General features: G+C 38.1%; 1 protein-coding gene across 1 annotated transcript in view; it reads left to right on the forward strand.

The window, feature by feature from the left end:
* Positions 1-8,688: 8,688 nt before the first annotated feature.
* LOC121942613 (extracellular serine/threonine protein kinase FAM20C-like) overlaps positions 8,689-19,312 on the forward strand; it is a 39,789-nt gene continuing 29,165 nt past the window's right edge. Inside the window, exons 1-8 of the mRNA XM_088074459.1 lie at positions 8,689-9,076; positions 9,380-9,898; positions 11,035-11,210; positions 14,732-14,810; positions 15,496-15,588; positions 15,761-15,876; positions 16,081-16,261; positions 17,571-17,680. Of these exons, the coding sequence (XP_087930585.1) occupies positions 9,387-9,898; positions 11,035-11,210; positions 14,732-14,810; positions 15,496-15,588; positions 15,761-15,876; positions 16,081-16,261; positions 17,571-17,680 (1,267 nt within the window). The 5' untranslated portion in view covers positions 8,689-9,076; positions 9,380-9,386. The remainder of the gene's footprint in view (positions 9,077-9,379; positions 9,899-11,034; positions 11,211-14,731; positions 14,811-15,495; positions 15,589-15,760; positions 15,877-16,080; positions 16,262-17,570; positions 17,681-19,312) is intronic.

A 19,312-nucleotide genomic window follows, 5' to 3' on the forward strand; every position in this document is an offset into this window, starting at 1 on the left:
CTTTAACTGTCACTTTTTGTTTTTCACAGCATTTGTCAGCGGCTGAAGAGTTACCGACATTTATTACATTTCAGGCAAAACTTTTCCGATTAAATTCATCATGAGCAAGTTAAACTTTTATGACCACAACAGGAAAAATAAATCTGCAGAGGCAAGAGAGAGCAACTTAGACTGGGTGGAAAAGGTACGATTGGTCTTTTGCAGTCAGACAGACATTTTCTATGGAGGACCACAAGTGTCACAAAAACTGTAATAAAGCATTCAGTAATTGATAACTTATTGTATTTTTCACAAAGGAATCAATAGTTTCATTTGTAAATTGACTAATATATAAATAAGAGAACTAAATTATTATTATAATAAGTATTTTATTATGTGATATTTTAATGGGTAATAAAAAGAAGAATTATAGAAAGAATTAGATTGAAAAGTATTATTAATCCACCAACAAAAAGTTCGATTTAAAAAGGGATTTACAAAAAATGACTTAAAACTGTCAAGTACATAATATTAAAAAAATCAATAAATTCACGAATAAATAATGGAATTTAAAAATCTATTTGAAATATAGCATAATGGAAAGAAAACTGCCCAATTAAAACCTGCAGTCATAATTTAATTTGTGAATTATTCTCTTTTCAAACTGTATTTTCAAATAGATTTGTAAATTCCAATATTTATTAATCAATTGATGTATTTTGTCAATGATGTACTTATGGACTGTTTTATGCTGTTTTTGTAAATCCCCTTTTAAATTGAGCTATTTATTTGTGGACTCATATGCCCTACCTAAATTTGTTTTATAATTCCTGCTTTTATTGCCCATTAAAATAGAAAATAATCAATTTCTTTGTATTTCAGTCTATTTATGTAAATATTAATTAAGATATTCACAAACAAATGTATTAATGGATGTTGTAATATTACAGTTGGCAAATATTTAATTAACTGCTTTATTACAATTTCTGTGACACTTGTGGTCCTCCATACTTACATTAGATTAGTGAGTGCACCAGCACTGCTGAGAGTCAAATGACACATTTCTCAGTAGGTTGCAATGTTATTAAAGAGAAAAACGTCATATGCCTCACACAGAGGAATAACATGCCAGCAGCTGCTTTAAAATAAGATGCAAACAGAGGGGGAGACTAACAAAGTGCTTCCGAAAAATACCTGACAAGAGTTTATTTTCCAAAAGATAAATGATGAAGTGTCAGGAACTTTGTATAGATTGCATGAGGCAGGTTTTCTGTGAGAAGGTAGTGTTTTAGAGGATGTCACTTCACAATTTAAATGTTATTTCCCTCTCAAGGCAATTGACACATTTTTGGGGAAAAGTTTCTCAAACTCCCAGTTCTTTTTAAATTTCTTTGTAGAGTTCCTTATTGAGACCAACAGGCACAATTACACTCAGCTAGTTCTGCTTGGTGGTTTCAGTGAGGGATGCTCCAGTTACTGCAGTACATTTTGAATGCATCAAAACAGCAGTGAAAAAAAATTGGAACAAGTGAAAAAATCCACCGTCACAATTTTCTACAAGGCCGTACAGGAGAGCAAATGGTAATCAGAATATTACAAATAACTTCTGGCACATTCAGCATTTCTCATGCATTTCGTGACATTTAAAGCCAGCCAATTAAATATTAGGTTCACGTACAGATTGTACAATAATTACAGGTAATAAACAGTAAGTAAGTTACTCATCAGTTTAAGGATGTCAGAGTTTTCAGTGGAAGATTACAAGGGATCCTGAGCAGGTTGGGTAAATGTGAAAAACATGTGAGACTCATCGGTGGACATAACAAACAAAATATGACCATGTTGAGTCGTTAACCCAACTTTATGCCCACATAACAGATAGCACACGCGCAGAAATGATATTTCAAGAGTGTGTTCCTAACAGAAGAGTTCACAGCTCAGTTCTCAGTATCGATACTGCAGACTTTTTGAAAGATGTGGCACTTGCAGAGACACATCTATTATGTGATGTAATGAAGTGTCCCTGTTGCACCACGACGGTGCACAGATTTCGACCCAACAATGATAGAAGGGAGGCCGCTATTATTGACAAAAGCAGAAAGTGTCAACTTTCATCTCAGTATTTGTACCCAAACACCATGACCTTAAATCAGGTCACACTGCACCCTGGCTTCACAAATACTCAAAAACTCCAAAAAACTACACAAAAACTCTTGTCAACTCTCTGTTCCCCCCCCTTTTTTTCCAAAACTATTAGTCTGTCACAAAACTCTTCCTGTGCAGAAATAGTGAGTGAAGGTCTTTGTCCGTCACATAAAGGTTAAGCAGCACATTGAGCAAGCCACATAAAAAGAGTAATTTTACATGGCAAGGCAAATTTATTTATTTAGCATAATTTATACCCAAAGGCAACCCAGAAAGCTTTACATGCATATATACTGCCCATTAGTTATACTGTATCTGTGAATCGTACATGTGCCTGTAGGTGTTTGATACATATAATAGGCAGCATGTCATTATGCTCTCTGTAATCCCTCTACAGAGTCTTTGTCTGGTTCAGATACCTGACACTGACTGAAAAGTGAGTTGGACCTCTTTTTTTATCCTCAAATCTTAAACTTTGGATCATAATCTTCCAGTTCTTAAAGGGATAGTTCACTCTAAAATCAAAAATGCATATTTTTCCTCTTACTTGTAGTGTTGTTTATCATTCTAGATTGTTGTGGTGTGAGTTGCAAATTGTTAAAATCAGTTGTAGCGATATCTTCCCTCTCTCCGATATACTGGAACTAGACGGCACTCGGCTAGTGATGCTCAAAGCCCCTAAAAACTACATTACTACTTTAGTATTTTAGTGTCTTTATTTTAGTGTACCCTGTTTTAGTGTCAGTGTCTGAAAAACGGCTAGAAGAGTTTGTCAGAGTAGCTTCTCACTGATTTTCATTACAAGTAATGTTTGATTGGAGAGCTTTCTCATAATGTTTTAAAGTTGAAGAGCGCTTATTCAGTTTCTCAATGTCACTACATAGTAAATAACTAAAATGGCCGCAAACACAAGGTCTGCAGTTGCTATCATCGTCCTTGTGATGCTGCCAGAGGCTTCAATGGATGTTTTGGCAAAAAAAGTCCCTCTCTACAACACAAATTCATAATTGATAACGAGAAACAGTCACGATTTTAGTAAAACTGGCTTACGACTTCTTTGGCATTTCTCTGTCCCGTAAACATCTATGATGCAAATGGATTTGACAGGAATACAACAGGATTTGTGTGGATTTGTGCCGATGTAATACACTGATAACTTTCACCTGAATTCACCTGTTTGGCCTATTTTATGTGGAGGAGCTGGCACATTGCACAATTATTCTAACAACTCTCACATTAATCCGACAGGTCCTATGTCAGTAAACATGGCTCCACCCTGCGATGCATCTCATTCATTATTCACCTCAGACACTCTTTATATATCTCCTCCCTCTCCCTGTGTCTCCTCGATGTTGTTAAATATTCATACAAAGAGCCACAGAGTCACACTAAAGGCTCCGCTAGTTTGCTCAGTCTCAACACTGAAATGCTCTCCCCCGAGGCACAAAAGAAGGCTCATTATCCTGCAAGAGGCTCGCACCAGCTCTCTGTGAAGTTAGGGACACAGTACCACAAGAGGAACATTTTGAATGTCAGGCTCACATCTCCCTGTTCCCACACGGGCGAGCTGCATGTTACTGGTTTTTCCCGCTGGTGTTGAGAGGTTATTGCGGTGGTGTTGCAGCGACTCAGTGATCATCTGTGAATCAAACACAGCAGCCAGGACTTGTTTTCATTGGATTTTCTCTACCCTTGTCAGCTTGCAAGACTTGAAAAGGAACAGGAACAAACACTGCACTTATTAGGAAGCTTTAAACACAACCCTGGAGTGCTATTATCTCACAAAGTGGTTAAGGAGAATGTGTTGGAAAACAGTTGTCTATTTACATACCTAGATAGATTTGGGTCAACATTAGCATTCATCTGGAATCATGTTTCTGCCCACCTGATGAGTTTAAGTCCAATCTTCTCCAATCTTTACTCACCTTGTTGCTTTCTTCTGCTTTTCATCAAATCCTGAGAGAAAAATGTCAGTTTCTTCTGCTGCTAAATGCTCGGCCATGTACACAAGCTTGTCGCTCACTGTGTCTGCCTTTGGGTGCTGAGCTGGGAGCGTAAAGTGGTTTCATCAGAGATTTTTGCAGCCTGCTGCAGCTCAAAATGGAGTTAATGAGATTGAACTAAGTGAACCAATAACACTGGGTTCCCATGGACATGAAAAACCTGGAGAAGTCATGGAATTTCAAACTGTGCGTTCCAATACCTATACTATCATACCATATAGTATGCCAAAAAAAGATCTAGAATGTCCCATAGACTGTATATAAAGATGGACAACGTGCCCCCACCTAATCCTGCTATACTGTTGTATCGTATCGTATCGTATCGTATCGTATCGTATCGTATCGTATCGTATCGTATCGTATCGTGTCGTATCGTGTCGTATCGTGTCGTATCGTATCGTATGCTTAATTGAAGCTAAACTATCCCTGAACTATATATTATATTATATTAATATATAATATATTAATATATTAACACCCACAGTTGATACTGCTGGCAGAGCTTTATTTTCAATTGAGGATTCAGAAGTCATGCCCTCTGTATTATTTTCTGTCAATTTTTGAACCAGAAATGCAGTTTATATTTTATTATTTAAAGTTAATTTCAAGTTAGTACCCATGATGAAGTCACGATGCCAGAACCCATATTTTTTTCAGACCCAGTGCCATTAAAATGGAGTATTTTCAGACTCTCCAAAATGGAAAAAAAATTGCATAATGAATAAATAAATTATTTTAATAATATATCTCACCAAAATTTAATCACTGGCAGAGTGGAAAGAGCTCCTAGAATCCTGCCTTTTTTACCGTCATGTAGGGAAACTCAGGGACACACAACTGTTTTCAAATGAATAATAATTCAAAAAATGTAAGAATGGAATAGTAAAAGATAACTCTGCTGGGGAGAAATAATGTGTCCCAGCAACAGGAAGTGAAAAAATATTTTATTATTGTGGAAATTCAGTTTATTAGTACTTTAGCTGCTGATGTTGAACTTCAAAGACACTTTTGTGCCACACACTGTGTCCTCATTCGAAGCATCTCTGTGTTGGAAAAAGCTCAGTGCTGTATCTTAGCAACCTCTGTACCGCCTGCAATGATAGGTGGAAGGTTGAGGCCCCCCTGTGTGTGTATTTGTGCGTGAGTGTGTGTGTGTGTGTGCATGTGTGGTTGAAAGAGGAGGTAAAAGCTAGGAGGCATCTGTTGGGGGTTGAAAATGTATGTGACTGACAACTCACAGAATTCAATCGCTGATGCTGTAAAAAGAGACTTGGTGATGGAGAGAAAGTGGGTTTTTGAGAGTTTAGAGATTGAAATTTCACAGATTGCAACATTCGCTCAAAGACAGAGAGTTGGAGAGGAGCGGCGCGAGCAGCCGATGGTTAGAGACTGAGAGCGACAGAGGACAGCAAAAGAGAGCTGGATAAATTTTTCATCTGAACATCACTCTTGGGCTTTTTTTTATTGAAACAGTCTAATATTAATATGAGTGTGTTTGTGTCCTTTTGCAAGCGTGTGCATGAGGCTGCTTTCATTTTGACCATCAATAGCTGTATTTCATTAGCTCACTTCCACCGAAATAAAGTAGAGGCCATAAGTTTGGGGAAAATGGAGGAGGGAGATGAACTGAAACGAGTGTAAAAAGGCAGAGAGAGATGAAAGATGAGTGCCGTGTGGATGAAGCTTGAAACAGCTTGTTGATAATAAATCAGTGAGGAATAGAGACGAAGAGAGTGCATTAGACAAAAAGAAAGAAAAACAAAAGGCCCAGAGGGCTGATAGGTGAGCTGAAAAACAAATCAAAACATCAGAGGGAAAGACGTGGAGATGACAGTTGTGATGTTGTTTGCACCCTGTCTTCTGATTGATTTCTCTCATCACACTGCCAAAGGCTGAAGATATCCTTGACAACTTTTTGCCTCACCCCTAAAATTTGTCAACTAAAGTGAGAAGGTGGAGGGAAAAAAACAACAAATTATGTCTTACAAAATGGCTCAGAGGGTAACAAAATGTGTGCACTTTAACTCTAAATGGTGCTGACAGCCTTGAAAACATAAAAGAGTTCCACAAGCCACTGCGGCGAACAAGGATGCAGCCACAGTCAAAAAAGCAGGAGGACCAAAGAGTTCAAGCACACACTAATTTCAATTTGAAGTCACAGTTCCAGCATCAGCACAATGCAAAATGAATTACAGTGACAAATTTATGCAACAAGAAAAACTAACTGGATGGACTTTTTGATTTCATTCTTTATTCAATGCGTCCTTGGGTGTTTGAAAGGAACTTCAAATGCAGTTTTTTATCATTAGTATAACTACCGATTCCTTCTTTGTCGTGAAGTGTAGCTATGGCCTTGAGGGCAAACAGACAAAGGCAACAACTTAAAGAAGAAACCTGAATACAGATGTTTCCCTTCAGGGCACAAGGTTTGATGAGAGGCACAGCTACAGTTGTTAATTCCTCTTCCAACATACACCCAGTATATTTTTTCTATTTTTTTTTATTAACCATCAAATTGAACAAATTGAAATTGCAAATATAAAATAGGCCTGCTGGAAATACATCAATTCAGGTGTCCTGGCAGCTAAAATTAACTAGAGCCCATATTTATTTTTGTTTGTGCTTTTTAATCAATAAACTCTGTAGATTAATAGTCACTCTTTTGAAGAGACTTACCCCTATAGATAATAAACACAGCACACAATAAAAAATATAATCTTCTGCCTTTGGTCTCCAATAGCTTTCAGTGCCACTGTGTTTTTTGAAATGTGCAATTTCTTTGCTCCGTTTGCATGTAGCTCATGTTGTAATCCGAAGCAGTCATGTTTAATGAGTGCTGGTGAATAATAAATGAACATGACCACCTGCATGAAGGCGGGAAAAATCTTGCACTAAATATGTCCAATGCCCTCGATTATACTGACAGAGATTAGTCATGTTTTAGGCAGGTGAGCTATTTCTTTGCACTGTACATCATACAGATACTCATGTGGGCATGACACATTTTGATTAAACTCGCTCACATCTTTCACGTGGATTTCTGTGCGTGAATGCACTCATATGCAACATACAGATACATGCACACATGAAGCCTTTAAAGAGCAGTACTTCACAGAAACGGTGCATCCTGTGGGACTCTCCATGAGGTCTGAGGTGCCTGAATCAAAGTCAAACACACACACACAGAATATGAAACAACCGTCTCACCCACAGCCTGGTTATGAAGTCTTACTCTGACGAAGCCTCTGACAGACTGCAGATAGTTTGCTGTTTATGGACTTGCAGTATATTTGCACATATTTTCCAGTAACTAATGACTAATGCTTCCTCTCCGCCTCTCTATTTCTCTTTTGGTGGAGTTAGATCTACAGGAAACATTGCCTAAAAGCAAAAATATAAGGGACTTTTACCTGACCAACTGAAAAGTTTGAAATTTTTGAAGGGATGCTTCTAGTACGATGGAGGATTAGGGCCATATTAAAGAAAAATAAATGTTCAGATCGTTTATATATGTATATATATATATATATATATAACAGTATTAGCTTTTAATGTGCATCAGATGGTTCGCAGCTCCATGTCAGCCATTAAAAAATGATAATGGACACATCCTCAGGCATTATCCCTTCCTACATAAACAGCTCATTCTGAGTATAAAAAAAAAAAACAGTTCTCAGTTTCAGTTGATTATACGCTAAAGAAAACACACTCATTATATTATATTATATTCCATTTCTTCTAATATATTCCCCTAAATCCTACACACTGGATCTTTATTAGTGTGAGTTGGTGAGTAAGTAAAGATGTGTGTTTTATCTCTACACTGTCATCAGAAGTACAACAAAAAGTGAATGACTCAGCTTAAGGACAGGAGTACAAAAGCGTTCATTGAAACAGAAGTTGATTCAGAAATTGTTGAATTAAAGGGCAGGAGTAAAACTTTTTTTTTTTCATGGTCACCACATTAACTTTTCACATCAACGAAATATCATTTTGTCCTTGTTTGCTCTTCATCACCCCCTTCACAAAATGTTTAAAAATTAAAACCATCAGTGTAGAGTACAGATCATGCTGTAATCTGCATCAAGTGCATGTTCAAGTTTTAATGCTTGTGGATTAAAGTCCTGACTGGACAGGTCCGGGCTATCATTTAAATAATGAGGTAGATTGCCATTTCTGTTTAGCATCAAATAATAATGAGCACTCTTATCCCCTCTCATAGACGCTGCATGTCACATTAACATCTTCACGTCTGTCAGATTGCGTTATATTGGCACTTTTTTTGAGCATCTCTGTACACTGCATATTCCTACTACTCTTAATACTGTGAACTTTTGCTCATATCCTAGATTATAACTTTTCACTTTCTTAACTAGCTCTTTTATTTTAAACAGTCATATTGCACATAATCTTAAATACATTTATTTATTTATAGTCTATATTTATGTATCTATTCTCCAAAGTAAACTTCTTGTGTGAAAACATGCTTAAGTTTAAAGGTCCAGTTTGTATTATTTAGGGGGGATATTCTGGCAGAAATGGGACATTAAATAATAACTATGTTTGCTTTTTTCCTTACTGCTAGATGCTACTAAATCCCTACACACTGGACCTTTAAGTGTTTTTTCTTTTTTTTTCAAAGGTTACTTCAGGGGAATCTGTAGGGTTCAAATCTCAGGTCATCAGACAAACACTGACACGCAGGGACAAATAACAAATAAACTGGCAGATAAAGACTTTGAAAGAGAGAGCAAACACATTGATCCATGTCCGGATCACCTTAACCTGGCACCACTACCAACCTGCACATCGTAGCAGAAGTAGAGAAAAGTACAAACAACTGAATAAAGGCTGACTGCATACTGAATAAAGTCCTCTTTTATTCCACTGGGAAACAGCAAAAGCAGCGGCGGGTTGGCAGAACGCAATTCAAAAGGAAGGAAGCTGCAGTAAGTGGCCTTTTGTTTCCCTCCACATTTAAGAGGATTTGTGCAGTGACCTCAGTGAGGTCACATGAGAATGGGAGCAGGTAGGAGTAGACCAGAATTTTCTCTTTGATAATAATGTAAGAAGCTCCTTCAGTGCTTCTTTCAAGGCCATGTTCATCATTGGCTTTTGCTTGCTTGATGCTTACCGTTTCATATTGTGGCTTTTCTTCAATTTTCCAACCATGTTTTTGAAAATCTTTCACACCACATTTTCTTTCTCTCGTCTTCCCTTCATGTGGTTGTCTCTCCTGACCCTTCTCTCAGAAGGACGATGCGACGTATGCGCTGTCGCTCCAGGACAATCTGTCTGTCCTTGGCCTTCATCACCATTTTCCTCCACCTCCTCCTGGCGTTTGTCTCTCTGCCCATTTACTATCAGCCCTGCGACCCCCTGCTGCCACCCAGGACACACATCCTGAGAGACCTGGCACTCAATGGCTACACCTCTGTGGGGATCAGTGGTCCGGCTGAGTCACCAACCGATGCCCAACGAAAAGATTATTCCGATAAAGATGCCAATAAGGATGCCAAAGGTCATGTGCAAACACCTTCTGATGTGGGATTATCAGTCAAAGGAGCTAAATATGTCTCAATCGACGCGCCAGTCAATGTGGGTCGCTATGGCACCAACCGAGCTGAACCGGTGGAGTCTGGGCTCTCAAAACTGGAGGCGCTGTTTGACCATCCTCTTTACAATATGCCCAGCCCTCCCATCCCCGAGGACGACTGGCTGCTGAAAATGAAACCAAAGATCAAGGAGAGCGAGAAGAGCTCCCTGATGTGGTCAGTGATTTCTCTTTTGATATCGTCTCTCGTCATTGTCACAGTCAGATAATACTGTCCCAAAACCACTTCCCTTTACCAGACATACTTGCATTTGCTTTAATTTCTTTAAGCATCTTTCAGTCAATTCAATACAGCTTTATCCCCACAGGTGCTGTTTAGAAATCTAGTATGTACGTAGTATGTAATGCAACTAACTCTCCAAAACAATGTTTGCATTTACAATTTTGTAAACCAAGGATACATTGAAACTTTACATTTCAACACCACCTTGTTATGATAAGAAAAGCTCATGCTTGGGCTTAAAATATCTGCTTTTCATGGCACTATTCTGGCAGGAAACACAGCAATGTCTCAGTAAAAACACAACTGCTTTTTGGGCCACTTCAGCAGAAATCACAGTGACATTTCTGTAAAACTAAGCCGCTTTTTTTTGGCAGTATCCAGAAAACACACCTATGTCTTTGTAAAAAATTATTTAAAATTAAATTAATTAATTTAAATTATTTGTGGCACTATGTCCGCAGGAAATTCAGCAACATCTCAGTAAAAAACACTTGCCTTTTATGCCGCCATTTCAGCAGAAAACACAGTGATATCTCAGTAAAAACTCAAGTGCATTTCAAGGCACTATGTCATTGGTAAAGGTTATACCTCTGCCAAAACAACTGCTTTTTTGGCACTATGCTCAGTGGAATATCAGCAACAGGGCACTACATACCCACCCAACATACCAACATTTGTTGGCAGCTAGAAAAACATTGACAGGCCGCTAACATTCAGTTTTGTTGGCTCGATGGGCGTAATTGGTGGTTTTCAGCATTCTAGAAATTGGTTGTTTGTTCAGAAGTGTTCAAAATACTGTTAGCATATTTAATCAGCATATTTAATGGCCATATTTATTGCTATATGGCGACAGAGGAGGTCAGCTGACATAACGTTAAGGAGTGAGAAAGTTCACAGGACTTTGACCCTGAAGAAGGGGTTTGTGTCCTGTGTGAAACCAGAAGGTAACATTAACACATTTTAACTATATGACCTACGTATATCATGTAACATACACCACTCATAAGTTTTGTGCAAATCTGTCATGGAAACCCGCTTACTCAATCTCTCTCCCCTCTTCCTCTGTCTAGGGTGAGTGGCAGTCAGGAAGGCTACGAGAACGTGCAGTGGAACAGCAGCAGCACCAGCCACCCTCCTTGGCTACGCTTCCACCTGGGCATCTCACGCTGGCAACTATACCCCCATCCTGACCCCAACATGGAGTCGCTGACCCAGCAGCTCGCCACGCACCGCATCGTCAGTGCAGGTGTGACACAAAACTTTGGAGCTGTGTTTGCAGCTGGGTCATATATGCCTGTGTGCTGTTTCCTTTTTGTATTTAACGGTGCTACTTCACCACAGTATGTTCAGAGCAGAGCACACACACCAAGAGCACACGGATCAGACATGCAAATATGTTGTTTGAGTAGAGGACAAGGAGGAGGACCTCTTGAAAATATAAGTGTATGAAAGAGCTTTGTAGGTTGGCAGAAGGCACTAAAACAACATGGTCTCTTAAAAATATCTACTAATATTATCTGAGCTAATTTTACCCTCAGACCCAAACCTGTTATGGTAAAGGTGGGAGGGCTTCATGGAGAGAGAGGGGGGCTTGAAGGGGAGGGTTGTTGTGATTGTGTGACAGCTGAGGTTTAGGGTCAGACTTTCAAATGTAGATTCACTTTGAAGCTCTCCTGAAATGAAAGCTGCAGTGAAGCTTTGAAGGGCCTTAGAGGCTCAGCAGACGATGGATTGGGAATATATGAACCACCGGCCTTATAGCACACATTTCGGTGTCAATCAATCATGCATGTTCCTCCACACAAACTTTTTCACTCTGAGTTTGGTGCCTCCCAGTGTGTTTGTGTTGGTTTAGTTAAACTTGTGAGGATTGACAGTGGAGAGTCTGCTGTTACTGTGAAGACATTTTGGTTTGGGAGGACTCTGCCTGGTGAAAGGTGACAATTTAAAGTTTAGTGGTTAAAATTTTGAGCTTAGGTTAGAACATTTTTAATTTGTCTTCTCTAAATGACACTATGTGATTATTTTTCTGGAGCCGTTCACCCCAAAATCAAAAATACATATATTTCTATGGAAGTAAATCTGTCCCATCTGATCTGATTCATGCAGTGAAATTACTCTTTCAAAGTCCCTCTCGTCTTAATGTTAACAACTGCAGCTTAAATAGACTCACTGAAGCACTATGGCTCGTGTTTGTTGACATAGCTGTAACATGAGCTGCAACCATAAGCTGACAGCCTTTGGCATTGGCACCACGTGACCAGCAGAGCATAACTTGATTGGCTTGATGTTTGTTTGACATGATCTAGAATCAGCTGCTTTTCCTTGGGTTTCTGGATGTGTACTCTGAATTTTATACCTGTTATTTTGGCCTCTGAATTTGGCCTTTTGAATTTGAATTATTTTAAACTATTTTTTTTATTAATTTGTGAACATTGAAAAATAAATATATATAAAATTAAAACATATTCTATATTTATAAGGTTAGATAATATTTAAATAATAATACTAATATAAATGGGTTGTTGAAAATTTGAGAAATTGAATTCGGAGGCAAAAACAATCATACATAATTTCAATGCATTAATAATAAGTGCTAGAAATCCTTTAGCTTTTGAATTTTAAAATCAGATGGAATGGATTTACTTTGATATATTTAACTTTACTTGTAGAATTATTTATTAATCTAGATTGCTTTGGAGTGAGTTGCAGAGTGTTGGAGATAACAGCCAAAGAGATGTTTGCCTCAAAAGCAATGTCTCTTTCCAGATATCAAGTTCCATAATACTGGAGAGAAGGCAGACATCTCTAAGGCCAATATGTCCAACACTCTGACACAAAAACAGTCTAGACTGATGAACAACACTAAAGTTAAGAGGAAAATATGTATTTTTGATCATGGGGTTGAGCTGTCCCTTTAATGTTTAAACAGTGTAAGAGTAACAAGTAGACAGGTGGCAGGTGGCTCAGTAATGTCAGAGAGCAATGGCTAGCTTTTTAAATAAATTATTTTGGTATTATTCAGTTTAATAGAATAGAAAAACCTGAAGTGAATTAAACTGACCAAGGATGCTTTCTTGTTTGTGAATTCAACCCTTTATTTGTAGTGGAGGAAGAATGTGTTATTTCGCATTTCAAAAGAGACATAGCCTTGCTTTGAACAACCTGCGGCATTAATATCTGCAAGGATGGATTTTCATTACCTTATTGAAGATGGCAAGTGGTGAAATCTTTATTAAACCTTGACAAACTATACATAATTTGAAAGTACAAGGCTTTATATTCTTTCTGTGTAAATAATTGTAAGACAGATTTTACATACAAATCAGTGGACATGAAAAGTTCAGGTAATTTATTTTACAATATTTATGCCTTCGGTTCACTGTCACTTGTAGTAATTCCTGTGGTGGACAAAGTACACAACTCTATTACTTGAGTATCCTGATCAAATATTACTCCAATACAAGTGAAAGTTACTAAATCAAATTATTACTTAAGTGAATGTACTTGAGTACATGCTTTACCTGTTGAATGATAAGCTTGTTGAATAAGTTGCAAAGCTGATAGAAATGCCCATAAACACAAACTGACAAAAAAGTCACCATTCTCATTAATTTTCTGTTTCTACTGACTGCTTGCAACAAACAAAAGTCTTCTCATCCTCAGGTCGATGCCTGGTCTGGCAAACAATAAAAATTGAGCGTAGTTTTAATTCAGACAGGCCACTGCCCTCATCACTTGCGCTGCCTTGTGTAAGCTGCTCTAGCATGCCTGCTCTTCGCTGTTCCCTCTGCGTGCTGCTTTTGCACACTCGTCCTCCTGGCACTCCTCCTCTGTGCCGTTCTGACGTGATCATTGTCGTTGTTGTCATTGATGCCTGCTCTGGGGTTTTTTTGTTTTTGTTTTGCTGCTGTGCTACCTGCCTCAGGCTTTCCTCGTAAGCATGTGGAAGGGCAGGGGGACCCCAGAACAGAGCCATACCGCCAAATATCAATAACTGTTTTTCTTGACTAAATGGTCCTGACTGAATTGCTGTAGATGCAGCTTGTGGAAAAAATACTAAATAATACAAAATAATAAATAATCAAATAAATAAACAACCTACGTCAGCATCCTAGTTGCACACATGTAGCTTTAAAACTGTTCAGCAGCAGCTCAGATAGAAAAATCTTACTTAAAATGACAATCAAAAGTAATTTTCAGACAAAGTAAAATTCTGTTGTCAGTGCAAGCAATTTGTCATGGACTAAGTATTAGAGATAAGAAAAAAATAAAAACCCGAGGGCCTTCATAGAAATGCAAATTAGTGCTAGTCGAGGTAATAACTTTTCCTAAAAAATACAAGTAAAACACAAGTAAAATGCACATACTCAGAAACGGTACTTCAGCACCGGACTTAAGAAAATTAATTTTGTTACTGCTCACCACTGATTAATTCTCAGTTTTTGTATAATTATATAGTCAAGGTTGGGCTACATTCATGAGGATGAATACAATGTCCGACCAAGAAGCTACGTGTGTCTGTGTGTGTGTCAGAGAGATGACACGGTGCTGTGTGTCCACAAACTGATTGAACTGTGTTCTATTATGATGATGACGCACGTATTTTCTCTGTTACATTTTGCTTTTGTGTGTCTATCTGCGTGTGTTAGCACCCTGTTAATGGACAATGTGTTCTGTCACAGCATGGTGTATGTGTGTGTTGTATGTGCATGTGTTCACTTTGTGGTTTGTTGCTATGGAAACATTCTCTGTGCTGTTTTTCAGTGCAGAAGTCTGGAGGGACGCAACTGAAGCTGGTGATGTCATTTCCCAACTATGGACAAGCCATGTTCAAACCCATGAAGTAAGTCACACGTGGCAAACCCAACACACTGCTCATGTTACAGGAAATGTATATAAAATTATATGAAGTCCTTTAAGTTGCCCTGAATTTTCGGCTAAAAATGATATGTTTTATAATAAATAGAAACTTCTACATCTCATGAATGCCCAGCTAACAATTTGTGGTTCTAAAAACATTTTTGCGAATGGTGTAACACAACCAGTGCAATGTTTTAGTAAAATTCAGCACGTTTACTTTTAATTTCCAGAACCTTCTTCTTAAAATTAGGGTAACATTCTCTATGAACATCACAGCCTGGGATATGTCAGTGATCTGCAGCAGCATTGTAACAGTGCACCTTGTGGAAATAGCATGTATTTTTTCCATATGCCAAATATGGTAAAAATGACGTCATCATGTGGAAAATAGTAACAAAGTAACAAAATGCATGTTTTTATGCTTTGGTGGCTGTGGGATGAAAAACTGCAGTGTGAATGGGTTTCAATGGCGCATTTTTTTTGCACTTAACAGTTAGAATGTAACAATTTTTTGTTCAGTGTATTTTAGCTTTATTGTAGGAGCTGAGCTGGAAATTACAAAATTAAACAAAAATACACAATCTTGCCAAAATGTATGCCGTATGCATGAACAGAGCTATTATTGAATGTATTATGCGCTGTAGTTTGACTTTGCCGCTCCCTCGCAGGCAGGAGAGAGATGAAGAAACCAACTACGACCTGTATTACTTCTCAGATTTCGAGAGACACAATGCAGAAATTGCAGCTTTTCACCTGGACAGGTATGAAGGCCATTTTTTGCCTGTAAACTACAACACAGTGAATAAAGTGGCCACACTGAATGCATGTTATACAACACCGAGTTGCATTTTCTCCTCTGATCCAGTTTTCTCTTTCTCTCTAGCTCTCACCCACTTTGTCCTCATCTCACTCTCTCTGCTGCTCTCCCTGCAGGATTTTGGGTTACAGGAGAGTCCCACCAGTGGTTGGGAGGCTGGTCGATGTCGTCAAGGAGATCAAAGATGTCACCACAGACCGCAAGCTGGCCCGAACCTTTTTCTCCTCCCCTGGTAGCTTTCACACAGTCCTCCATTATTCATTCACGCTGCTTAAAATGCCCTTGTATGTCAACTGATTATGATTCTCTTTGAATATTTTTTCCTTTCTTCTAAATTCTCTCTGGTCACAACCACCCACAATCTCTTATATCCCAATATTTCTTTTGTTATTTTCTGCTTCTGTCTCTCTCTCTGTGCACCTCTGGCTCCTCCTAGTGGGTAGTGTGTGTTTCTACGGTCAGTGCACCTACTACTGTTCGACAGAGCACGCTGTGTGTGGCCGCCCCAGAGACCTCGAGGCCTCCTTGGCTGTCATGCTGCCCGATCTCTCCCTGGCGGTCCGCAGGAGCTGGAGATCCCCCTGGAGACGCTCCTACAGCCGCAGCAAGCTGGCAAAGTCAGTGGGTGTAGGGTCTTTACTCATAGAGGAGTGAGTGTGCTGGATGATATTAAGTGATTCAACAAAGCAGCTTAGCACGCTCCCGAAACTTAAATCCCCTGTATGAGACCAAAATATAAAAAAGGCTCCTGAATGTGGTTTTTTTTTTCAATTTTTTTTAAAATCAACCTAATGCGAATGCTTTTTTAAAAAATCTTTTTTTTTTTTTTTAAATTTGATTTAATTTAAGTAATCTTTTAATAAAATATTTGGCAGTTTAATCGTTATTAATTAAAGGAACAGAGTTTAAAATTTAGGGAGATTTAGTGGCATCTGGTGGTTTGGACTGCAGATTGCGACCAGCTGAAACTTCTTCCCAGTAGAATTCCCTCAGTGTTTATTCCTCAGGAGGTTTTTACCAAGAGCCGAATTATCTGCAGAGGTCTCTTCCTCTCCAAAACAATTGGACCAGGTAATTAACCCTTTAACACCTGGAATTACATCAGTTTTCTTGTGCTTGCGCCGTGATGCCTTCTACTAGTATTTAAACCTCTGAAACCTTTAAAAATTGGTTTGATTTCTTTAATGGCACAAGAAAAGAAGCAACTTTGCAAGAAATGTCATGCAAACTGCAAAAAAAAAAAAAAAAAAGACAGAAAAGCAAAAGGTGACTTTTAATGGATTGATAGATAGGATCAAAAAACAAGGGGGAAATGTCTAGAAAATTAAATTCAGAATTCTCTTTTAAAATTCATTAATTCTATTATTTCTTTTAAGATAATTTTGTTTCGTTGCAAAAACTACACGGTTACAGACAGTTACGCAATGACTTTTGACAACCTTACCAATACAGTCAAATTTTAAAAAGCATCCATACTTTTTGTAAATTTAATCTATTATTCATCGTTTTTAAAATGGCATTATGCTCGTCGAAGGGAGCATTATGACATGTTTAGGACTCAGAACAAAATGACTTGGTCTTACCTCGGCTACTAGCGTCTGTACTGCATGTGTAGGTCCGATTTTGCAGAAAAATTTCTAGATTGCTTTTTGGTACAACACAAGAGGACTGATTTGTGTTCAGCACTAACAAAACAAAAGGTGTTTTTCTATTGTTTTCAGCAAAATTAAACTAAAAACACTTATTTAAGAGGCAAAGTCCTTGTTTATGCAATAAAGCAATTAAGATAATAGGAATGCAGATTTAATTTTGAAAAAACATCATGTTCAAAAGTAATGAGAGACTGAGGCTGCCAGGCATATTAACCACAGGTGTTTTTGTCGAAGGTAATTATGCCAAAGAGTGAACGATGTCTGTTTGTTTCAGGTGGGAGACAGAACCAGACTACTGTTCAACGGTGAAAAAGACGCCACCATACAACAAAGGCACCAGACTGGTGGACTTCATGGATTTGGTCATACTGGACTTCTTGATGAGTAGGTTTATACTTTGAAAATTGTATTTATGAATTCAGAATGAAAATATAAAGTTGATGAAGAGGTTGATGGGGTTGCTGTAGGTCAGCTGGGCACACAGCAGAAGAGAGAGGTGCAGGTTTCTGACTCAAACCTTTGTGATGCCAGGCTAGCATCAGCATTAAACAATAACGTGTGATTGGTCGACGGTTCACTGTGTTGTTGGAGCGCCGAAAAAAGTTGAGGCCAGCTCAACTTTAATCTGTAGTATGTCACGCCTGTCAGCAGTGACGAGTGTCTGCTGTCAGTGTCGTCTCATGTCACCTGCTTCCGCTGAAAATGACTTGTAGTCTGTTGCTGTGTCGCCCCTAGTGTGAACACAGCATAAGACAACATAAAATTAAAATTAAAGACATTATATATATATGTATGTATAGATTAAATACATATATCTGTTTTAAACTTTTTTTTTATTTTCGGGATAACTGCATGATAAACACTTGAACACAAGCTATATTCACATAGCCCTCAAGCTCTCTCTCTGTATTTGTAGGAAATAATCTGCTCAAAAATATACCCAAATCATTTGTTTTACACAAACTTTATGAAATATTGCAATCACTGTGGGTTAACAGTACAGTTTATCATATGTTCTGCACTGTTATTGGTATGCATTTAATATAATATAAACTACATAAAATAGTGTATGTCAGTTTACTCAATTAAAGAACAGAAGGTTTGGAAATAACACCAGGTGCAATTAATAACAATAATTATGGCTGCATTCAGTTTGGGTTTTGCAAATCAAGGGTTATGCTTTTGGCATAAGTAGCTAAAAAGCTGATATATATTAAATGTAAGTTGTATGTGCTCTTTTAATAACCACCCAAACATCCTCTGTTGCTGAGGAAGGTCAAAGGCTTCTTAAACCAGTCCTACTCTTTAATCTCTGCACAGGCAGCAGATGTATGAGAGATTTAATATCGGAATTCTTGAACTGATTTTGCTGTGATTTCTTGTTGATGTTTTCTGTATTCTTGACGACCTTTATCGGGTTAAAAAAGCCTTGAAATTAAAGGTTATAAACAGGTTAAAGCTGTTTAAACACACTTGACCTTCACCAGCAGCTGAACAGCCCAGCTGAAGTTACTGTGCGTTACCGTGGCAACCAGCCGTCTCCGTGGTTGCGCAGAAAACTTCCTTCACAGCCAGGTAAGAAAGTCAAACTTTCTTTCTTTTGTTGTTAGCTGCTTGTTTAGTTATTTTAAATTTCGTTTTTTAGCTGTAAAACTGTCTGCAGTGCGTTCTTATATCTTTGGTACCTAAACTTGAGCTGTAAAAACAGTGTTGAAGCGCGGTAAGTGTAAGTTAACGTCTTTGGTTTACTAGTTACGGAGTTAACTAGCTGTTAAAATGAGGTTAGCATAACTATCACGTTAAAGAGAGTGTTTCATAATAAAAGGTATTTCCGTCGCAGTTATTTACATGAGTGCTTAATAACTTTTGATAGGATTTAACGTTTATATGTGCTTAACGTTATATGTCTTTAAGACCCGTCATCATTTTTTTTACCTTCAGGTTGCACATTTTATTGCATTTTTTGCTGATTTTTAGTCAATTATTCTAGTTTTAGGCTACACATTTTAACCCCTG

Source organism: Plectropomus leopardus, chromosome 3 (assembly GCF_026936395.1).
Source record: "Plectropomus leopardus strain MGB_pleo_1.0 chromosome 3, ASM2693639v1, whole genome shotgun sequence".
Lineage (NCBI taxonomy): Eukaryota > Metazoa > Chordata > Actinopteri > Perciformes > Serranidae > Plectropomus > Plectropomus leopardus.